At 38.3% G+C, this 10,311-nt stretch overlaps 1 protein-coding gene across 1 annotated transcript; it reads right to left on the bottom strand.

Annotated features, from left to right (window-relative positions):
• Positions 1-378: 378 nt before the first annotated feature.
• On the bottom strand, positions 379-9,938 carry LOC124281641 (rhodopsin, GQ-coupled-like). Its single transcript, XM_046717575.1, has 3 exons — positions 9,123-9,938; positions 3,921-4,125; positions 379-1,128 (listed from the first exon to the last, which is right to left on the bottom strand). Exons 1-3 carry the CDS (start codon positions 9,936-9,938, stop codon positions 758-760), a joined length of 1,392 nt encoding a protein of 463 aa, XP_046573531.1. The 3' UTR covers positions 379-757.
• Between the last annotated feature and the right edge of the window lie 373 nt (positions 9,939-10,311).

The raw sequence follows: 10,311 nt of genomic DNA, 5'->3' as shown, positions 1-10,311 counted from the left end.
CCAGTGATGTTTGTTTATGACAACCCTACCCAAACCTCAATCCGAGTTGAGAAGTGTCTGTTTCGATGTGAATAATCCCCGAAGTGTAAACATTAAATATGATCTAAACATGCTGTACAATGCACCTTGCATTCATCTGTAAATAGATGTCTAGGACGTTCGTGTCTGCCTTCCGTAAGATCCAGCGAGGAGACGCGGAGAGAAATTAACCGAAGCTGATTTATTCCCTCTTGTGTCTCTTTACACCCAGCACAAGTGTTATCAGGTATTGTTGTCTTATGCTATTTAACTACTCAGTAGGCTATTGTGGGACCTTATATGTTATGGCAATCAGGTTTTTGTTCTGAGGATATTGAAACAAAGAAACTTGACACCTTGTAACAGAATATCTCCTGTGCGTCATATCTCTTAATGCGTCATTACTGAATATCTTGTCACAATAGATCTCTCGTTGGCTGAACTATTTCTTCTTTGGACAACTGAACAAACGGTTTCAATTTAACCTTTCTTATTTGCTCAAATTTACAAAGAATTTCTGTTTCACTTACTAGCTCAAATAATCAAAGGGTGAACTCTTCACCATCTACATATGACAAATCAAAAGATTTCTATATCCCCCAAAGGAGCCACTATATCAATATAAGTAATATTATCAACAAATTGCAATGTCCATAAAACACATCTAAGAAAGAAAAAAACTGATATTTTACAAAATTCTTTTAATATAGCAGGCAGTATCAGAATAGGGACGTGTGTCTTAAATTACACTTTCGTCCATTATATGGTGTTCTAAGTCCTCTGAATCCATGAACGAATCACTACTTCCGGTTGACGTCATCATGACCTCGCTGGTGACAAGTCTTCCACCTGACTGATACAGCTCATCATGGACGTCACACTGGGCACAGTTAGCTTGGGTAATGTCTTCATAGTATTCGTCATAGTCAGGGTCACATGTCAAGCCATCCTCGGAGTCAGGTTGTCCAACCAGCTCTGTGACAGAGTCCGTGTCAAACATAGGATTGTGTGATCCGGAAGGTCCGGATTGGGAGTTCGTATAATCACGTATGCTTACTTTTGTAAGTCTCTTCCTCTCTGACGTCAAGAGCCCGCGTGATGACGCCACACCTGCAACAGTGTTATAGCACATCACTTGAACGGTGAACTGAACTTCAATAAAAAAGAGAAAAGAAACTTATGTGTGGCGATTTCCTTCCTGTCGACAACTATTGTTCGGTTTTGTCATTGTGAGAACAAAAATATACAAAATGTCAGGATTCAAAATCAAAGGTTATTCCCTTATCCAGCCTTTACCTCATTCAATGCATGCATGCATGCATGCATTATACTTATCTTGGTATCCAGTTTACATCCACTATGAATTGGAAATCATCTGCTACTGAATTATCATTGAAAGCTAAGAAAGCATTGATAAGTTTTTTTATCTGCCTTGTATGAAATTGGTGTGTTGACGCCCAGTATTTACTTTAAACTATTTCATTGTCAAATTCAACCCATTCTTTTGTATGGAGATCTGGGGATATGAATGCATAGAAAAATACACCCTTTTGCAAGAAATGGGGTTTAGAAGTCAAGTTACAAAAAAACAAATGTCATTGTATTCAGAAATGGAGGCAAAATTGCTAAACATGAACATTGGGCATATGACATTGTTCCTTAACAAAGTAAGACATATTATGAGTATTTAGGATTAGTTATATCTTCTAGATTATCATGGTCAGTATCTTGTAAACAATTAGCATGTCAAGCATCTAAAGCTGTTATTTCAGTATATACATTTTTAACAAAAACTTGTAAATGTTCCATTTTCTACAGCATGTTCTATTTTTGATGGTAAAATTGCACCGATTTTGTTATATGGTGCAGAGATATGGGGCACTAAATATAATGAGGCAATAGAAAAAGTCCAATCATCTTATTTTAAACGCTTTTTACGGGTTGGGAGTTTGCTACAAATTAGGCCATTTTAGGCGATACAGGGCGTTATCCTCTTTTCATTCTCAGCCAAGTAAGAGTGGTTAAATACTGGTGTAAATTACTAAAGATGGAACGACAACGATAACCTTATCAATGCTATAATTTATTAAAATCTCTTGATGGTAATGGTAAGACCAGTTGTAATTGGGTTTCAAATGTTAGATCCTTGCTTTTTACTTGTGGGTATTCTTTTGTTTGCATTGCGCAAGACTTTGATGATGATGAGTTAATTCTATTTTCATTAAAACAAAGATTAAAAGATATGTATTATCAAAACTGGCACAATAGTATTTCATCTTCATCCTGTTTATGTCATTATAATTCGAATAAGTCAGCTGTAGAACCAGAGAAATTTTTGACATCATTAGAAAATAAGCATTTGATAAGAGCCACGTGTAAATTTAGACTTTCCCTACACAATTTTAATGTCAATTTTCTAGAAGACATAAACAGAACGATATTGATCTAATTAAATGTGCAAACTGTAAATTGGTTTTTATTGAAGATGAATTTCATGTATTATTAGTTTGTGATAAATATAAAGATATGAGAGAGAAATATCTTCCACATATTAAACATGTCCATAAAGACAATATGTTAATGGTAAACTTATTAAACTCACAAAATCCTCTTGTTATACATGCAGATGCAACATTGTTAAAACAAATATTTATTGCTAGATAATTACTTCAATTTGTGCTCACGTGACATTATATACATTATATATTAACTGTAAAATGGGCCATAAGGCCGTATATTACCGAATAAAGTGTGTGTCGGTCTGTCTGTCTGTCTGAAAAATACATCTGATGGCCTGTAAGATATTTTTAAATGTTGGACCATCTACACCGAATTGTATGGTATACGGTGAATGTGGCAGGTATCCCCTGTACATAAATGCTCATATTCGATGTATAAAATTCTGGTTTAAGATATTGTGTATGCAAGAAAATAGATTACCTAAAAAGTCTTACAACATGCTTGTTCATTTGGACAACATTGTTAAAGTGACGTGGGCATCTTATATGAGAAAACATGGTTTTTAACTCAGTTTCGAGAAAGGAGTCTTAATATGTTTAATCAAGACTGGCATTCAGTATATATAATAGTTCACGGTATGACTCTTGTAGAATATACAAATCATTACTCCAGCCGGAGAAATATCCATCGTTTGTAACATCAAAGACATTAAGAGATCCATTTCTACGTTTAAGGTTAGGCTTGATCAACATAATAGTAAACGAAGAAAGACGTTTTTATATTGAAAGATGCAAGTGAAGATGCCCTCTGTGTAATTTCGATGTGGAAAATGAAATTCATTTTTTACTTGTATGTCCTTTTTATAACGTACGAAATATATAGCTGAATAATATCTATTTAAGCAACCTTCATTAGCTTTTAAACTACTTCTTTCATCAACTGACGATCATGAAATAATAAAGCTGTCGTACTATATTAATTATGCTCTTATTAAACGTAACAATCTGATATAAAGTTTTATAGGCCCATCGTATTTCACTACTTATACGTAATTTCCTGCCTGTAACATGACTTGCTGCTTGGATCACTAATTACTACTTATTGCAACATATGTATAACTATGTATAACTCCAATGTATATGGGCGGAGGCCTTTTGTACAATAAACATCTTTGACAAAACCAAACAAGTTACTTGTGATCACATTAAAAATGAGCTAGTGCAGTTTTCCCCACCAAAACACATATAATACAGTACGTTTATACCGAACACGCATATAACTGACGGATATAGCGGAAAGTGTTTTGGTCCTGAGCAATTGCTGTGTATTTTAGTCGAAATGTGATTAATGTCTCTGAGAGGTCGTTATATCCGTAGTTAACTGTGATACACTATGTTCTGTCATACCAAATGTGTTTTCCATATGTTAACCTTTGACAATACCTTTAAGTTCTTGAGTCTCTGGCGCCTTGGGCCTACAACACACACATATTTTGAGAATGATCTTCTTGTATCCCTCTCTGTAACTGTCCAATAGCAGACCGTACAGCAGAGGGTTCAGCAAACCCGGAAGTGACGTAGCAAGCAGCCCATACATCATGGCGGCCTCGCTGACGTCCACGCCTGCCTTCTGAAATGTTATCATGATCTGAAACCAAGAGGACACTCTATTACAATTGCATTTATTACTTCGCCAAACTTGTATCAAACGAAGAAATAGCTATCGAAATTTCACATGTCTATCACATCCGATTTAAAAAAATGTCTTATAATTACATCTGACGTCATCACAGTCTTTATCGCCATCATCTGACACGTCACCATCAGACTCACAGATTCAATCCCTGTCTCTATCTGACGGCACCAACGTCTTTCTTTGTCTGAGGAAGTCATCAACAGCAGGAGAAGGATATATACAACATAGACATGGGTAATGACAGATTTAAGATCTAAACCAATGCAAACATCACAAAGCACGATTGATGGATCAGAAGTAATATTCCCCAATCACGAACCTCGTTCAGATTGTATTTGAGATTGTAATGTGACAATGAACCACATTACTTGAGGAATAACACTTATCACACATTAGAGAAAACCATGAAAACCATTCATACTCTTCCAAAGACACGTATATATACATCGTGTAAGAAGAACATGTGCTTAGTGCTTATAGCTATCATTAAGATGCACAATAGTAGTAGAATTCAAAGGACTACGGAAGTCAATCTCAAGGGCCACTGGCCGATTGTGTGTCATCCAACATGAGACCAAGAGCCATGCCAACATTCATTGTAATTTCACTGTAAGCAAAACAATACAAAACCATTGCCTACCGACAAATCATATTGAAGTGGTTCTATATGGTCTCGGTCTCAGGCGCCATCTATGCCTCAACAGAACGAGGCGAATTGTTTGAATATTTATGCATATGCATGTTGCCCAAATGCTTAGCCTTGACCAGTAATTTTAGCGTGTGACCTTTGCCGTGTGTTCTACGGCCATTACCCGTCGAAATTCATGAAACAGTCTTCAACAACCGAAGATATAATGTACGATCGCAAACATCATTCCTGCACATCAAAAGGTTCCTGTGTATACATCGTGTATAACTGTTTAAGACGAACGTTTCTTTGTGCTTATAGCATCTGAAATGGTCAATGGTTGTTATAACCTTACAGTGCGAGACATCAATTGGCATTTGTCAAGACGAACATTTGCCTGAGACTACCTGATGAGTATGTGTTGTCTGAGCCCTGACCTTTCATTTGAGTGTTTGAATAATGTGATTTCATCAATAACGTGGACGTGTCACTGCGATTAGCTATTACTGACTGACTGACTGAGTTTGGTTTTACGCCGCTTTTAGCAATATTGCAACAACATCACGGCGGGGGAAACCAGAAAAATGGGCTTTACACGCGGTTAGATATTAATGTACACTTGGTGAAATGAGCACGAGCCTGATGCTGGCAAGCCTAGGGACATAATCGGGCGGGACCCGGGTGGGACCCAACGAGCATCACTACAATTACATATGGAGTGTCTAATCAGCAATCATGGTGCATAGATGGATTAAATACATGTTCACAATATCAACCACTGTGGTTTGTCTTGCCTTGTCCTAATCTAGCCAACATAATCACACATCACCATTCTCCCATATCAGTTGTAAGTGTCATTATTTTCGTATTTCCTGACATACATTGCAATTTGGACTGCACTGTTAACTGACAAAATGGACGTTGACTTTCTGCTATAGCTTTTATTGTTACATTTATATGGAAATAGAACGTTACAAAATGATTGCAAGAAACATTTCGATATTGACATAGCGCATTGAATTACTTGTATCATTTGGGAAAAATAAACTGTTCCGTTATACTTCAACGTCAACGCTATCGTCTTTACATTTGTGATATGATCGGTGTCCTATGTTTATGGTCGTTAATATGCTCGTTATTATACACTCGCAGTGTGGTGTTGATGTCTGATTGTGCACTCGATGTTCCTGATGATGTGTGCATAAACAAAAATGGAAAAATTCCATGTGCTTCTTTAGTTGAAGGAATATGTTTTGCCTTTGTATGTTAGAAAATCCTGTTTTAATATTTGTTCAGTGAATGTCAACATTGCTCGGTAACCATCGTATCTTTTCCTCGAGTGATTAATAACGACTTTGGTCCAATCTGTTGACTGACAAATTTCGTTTTAAATTCCTGGTAACGAGGTCATTTTAAAGATTAGTTCGTGATGAGAAACAATTTTCACTAACTGACGAACCCATTATGTTTTACAACCGGGCGGAAATTTCTGATGATGTAATGTACTGAAAATAACAGCCTCCCATAATGACTGTCATATTTTTATGACTCTGCCTGAAAACCTAAATCCAGCATCAATTTATATTTCAATATAAATATGCAATGTCTCCATGACCTAGAGACCCGAGGAGATCCGGGTCAGAATTGGTCTTCAGTAACTCATGCTTGTCGTAAGTGCCGACTAATGGGATCGGTTGGTCAGGCTCGTTCACTTGGTTGATGCATGTCATCGTATCTCAATTGCGTAGATCGATGCTCATGATGTTGATCACTGGATTGTCTGGTCCAGACTCGATTATTTTCAGACCGCTGCCATATAGCTAGACTATTGTTGATTGGGTGGTGTGGGGTGTTGTTGGGGGTTGGGGGGAGGGGGTTTAAACAGCAAAGAAAGAAAAACAAGTCACGTATATCACCACTGACGAAACTGTTACTTGTTCCATTTTAACCATCATCACAAATGGGTGATACTTTCATTTGCTCGGTAGGGTTCATCAACCTCACTATCCCAGGTATAGAGCGCTAGTGTACAGTATAAGAGCGACACAAGAACCGTCTTTACCCTTCAGATATTTACTCTGTCAAAATTCTGTTTGAATAAAAAAAATGGCAAATCCTCTTTGTGAGATATCGAACGCGCTTAATAGGAACTCCTAATATGGCCTCAGGGTAAATCAGATTTCCACAAGAATCCACGCTTCAAGCAAACTTTGATAGGCGCCATCAAAGTCGTCGATGTCGTAATAGTCTACTTGGCCTGTAAATGACAGGAAATAGTAGTTGATTCCATTATTTGGATTTACGCTACATAATGACAAGATTCTCCACAAATAGAGCCAGTAGAAAAGAAGAAGAAACCCTTTTTTAAACTTTGTTATGGTCGCGGTTAGTTGGCTCTATAAGTGATAATGGATATAGATTCTGTTGGTTTGTCAGAAATATTTGGTGCAAAATTGTGTAGTCTCAGAATGAGTAAGTCGTGAGTATGTTTTTTCTGCCACTTTTATCAGTATTTCACCATATATAAACACAAGATATGGGCTTCTCTTATGTTACCAGTGTGAATGAATGTTATTTCTGCTGTCGAAATCTATTTCCTAACAAAGAAATACAAATTTCTAATTTCACAAGAAAAGAAAAGAAAAAGAAAACAATATCCCTCACCCCCAAAAAGGAAAAAAACAACACAAAGTAAATCAACAAGGAAACAAAAACAAGAACCCACTCTTCCACCCCAAAATGAAATAATAATTTAAAAAAACCAGACACACAAATCAGAGCTTAATCATGGTGGGTACTATTGGCTTCTTCCAGAGTACAGTACGTATGTTGTGGAGAAGCTACAAACCGAACGGGATGGGCAGGCTTGATGATTTATTTGTTGTTATAGTAGCCGATGGCTACATAATAGTCAACACTGGTTTGTAGGGTCCTCACGATTAAACATGCAAACGGACGTCACATGTGGATTAGTGTGAGTGAGGCGTGACACGGCGTGACACAGCGTGCCACCGTGCTTGAGTTCCAGCCCAAACAGAACCTTTTTAGCAAGATGTCTGAGTAATGAAGAAATAAATTGATGGGACTTCCCCAGCAAGTTTTCTGCGAGACTGAATAAAAACAGTAATATTATGCGAACTTGCCATGGGATCATCTGTATATTTCCACACCGTTGATCTGTCTATTTCCACACTATTGTGACAGTTTTGGCAACGCTACCTCAGCGTTTAGCTTCGTAATTTAAAGCCATCGATGAGCAAAAAATCTTCAGAAAGTAACAATTTAACATATCTGAGATAGCCTTGTCTTACAAAAGCTTGTCTTACAAGATCTTCAGACTACTGGCCCAACTATTTTTATGAGCACATAACGATTCGACAGAGGAGTAAGGTGGGGGAGACAGTGAGATGTGTGAGAGGGGCAGGAGAGAGAGAGAGAGAGAGAGAGAGAGAGAGAGAGAGAGAGAGAGAGAGAGAGAGAGAGAGAGAGAGAGAGAGAGAGAGAGAGAGAGAGAGAGAGAGAGAGAGAGAGAGAGAGAGAGAGAGAGAGAGAGAGAGAGAGAGAGAGAGAGAGAGAGAGAGGCTTTTCAAAAAGTTAAAAAAATTACCATTTTCGTCGAGTGGATTCGAGTCTCTCATATGATGTCGTTTATGCACCTGCATGCGCTGTTTACAATGTTTTGTGTAGGTTTTCAGATCTTAAAAGGTCCCCATAGGAATTTTAAGTGGCCACATCGCGAATTCATCATTGAGTTGGTGACCGCTCAAGAACATAATTGATAATCACACCGTTGAGGTGCCGGAATACATGGTCGTCTTCGTTTAGAATCATATACTTGTTTTTATGAACACCAGTCCCGGTGTCATTACTAGTTTCCCTTGACTTTTACTTGACATAGATATACTGGCTTTTGCGCCCTATGGAATCAGTTTCGGAGGCTAAGTCAGACTGGCTCTTTTCTCTATTGACGTTTTATAAACAGTTCCACTTTGCACGCAGCTAGGTGCAACGTTCCTTAACAATCTTCCCAGCGCGCCTGCTCACTAAAAGACAAACGTTTATACCCTTACACCAGTGTGGACTCTCTATCACAACCAAGATAGTGCTCAAGGCAGACCCGCCGTGATTTAACTGAGATAGTGGTAAAAGCGGCGTCAAATACAATTCACACATTCCTACAGTGAAACCTTTTATGTGCTCTGTAACACAGTCAAGCATAATTCATTTCTCTCATAGAGTAACATTTTTTCATCTCCATGTCAAGCCAAACCTGCTGGAGTGATCCTCTCTACATACATGTGCAGATGGTACTTAATCTTACCAACAATGGGATCCACGTGAGCTGCACGAGGAGCACGAGCGATACTATCATCCATGACGTATTTTCTTCCGGACGTTGATGACGTAGCAACTGAGAAACGCCTTCTTCTACGGGGATCCGTGTCTTTTTCATCCTGTCAGCTAAATCCGGTTTGTGCAGCAACACGAAAATGAAAATACTTGAACACGTCGATAAAAGTATGTTGAGGAACCCAAATATCAAAAACGAAATAAAATACCACTGTCGACGTCCGGAAGAAGGCGTAAGTACTATCCATGAGTCACACGTTGTGTTTCCTTTCATTATTTCAGGACCCAAGCCTATGACGGGTAACGTTGCTATGGCCAAGGTCACCGTGTAGATCAACATAACCACAATTCCAACGTTTTCTCGACAGTCTTCCGAGTTCTTGCAGCTAGGGCAAGGACACAATGTCTGGTGGCGATCTATACACATGTAGGTGACCAGCGCCATTGAAGATAATGTACACCAAGTAGACGTCACTTGATAACACTCGCAAGTTCCCTTCCCGCCGTACCAACTCCCATAAAAATACGAAACTAATCCAAGCGGTGCTGGAACGAGCGCTGAAAATATGAACGTCACACACAGAGCTGTAATAAGTTTGTCGCACACAGTTCTCTCTCCTGGTCTCTTCCACCAAAGAATCACTAACAGGGGGAGAAGGTTTTCTATCAACAATGCCACTTCCAGAATGATTGTGATGACGCCTGACACATGCACATCTTGGAAGGTCAAGTTTCTCCTGTTGGTCGGTGCTGTGGGTGGGGCGCGGATCGGAATATTTTGATCCATCCTCTCCTGAAACAAAGATTATGATTCCTGAACATTGATTCTTGAACATAATTAAGCTGTCTATTCAACAAAATTATAAATGCATTCTCCAAGCTCGCATGAAATCGTGAGTTAAGTGCGGGGCGGAATTTTGTGATCCATCCTTTCCTGAAATAAACATTATGATTTTTTTAACATTCCTTTAGGAAAAATAAGTGTTTTTTATACAAATCTCCTCAGTAGGGAGAAAAGATCACGTTTGTGCTGATAAAAAAGTCTTTTGCAGTTATTTACGGTTTATTATCTCTTGCCATGCAATGACCGTATTCTATCATTTGTATTGGGTATTGAAGATTAAATTGTGTCCTTGCAAATTATATTTTACGAAAAGCGA

Source organism: Haliotis rubra, unplaced genomic scaffold (genome assembly GCF_003918875.1).
Source record: "Haliotis rubra isolate DU_JTF1 unplaced genomic scaffold, ASM391887v1 Scf287, whole genome shotgun sequence".
Lineage (NCBI taxonomy): Eukaryota > Metazoa > Mollusca > Gastropoda > Lepetellida > Haliotidae > Haliotis > Haliotis rubra.
The sequence above is the reverse complement of the archived record's forward strand: the minus strand, read 5'-3'. Positions and strand labels throughout refer to the sequence as shown.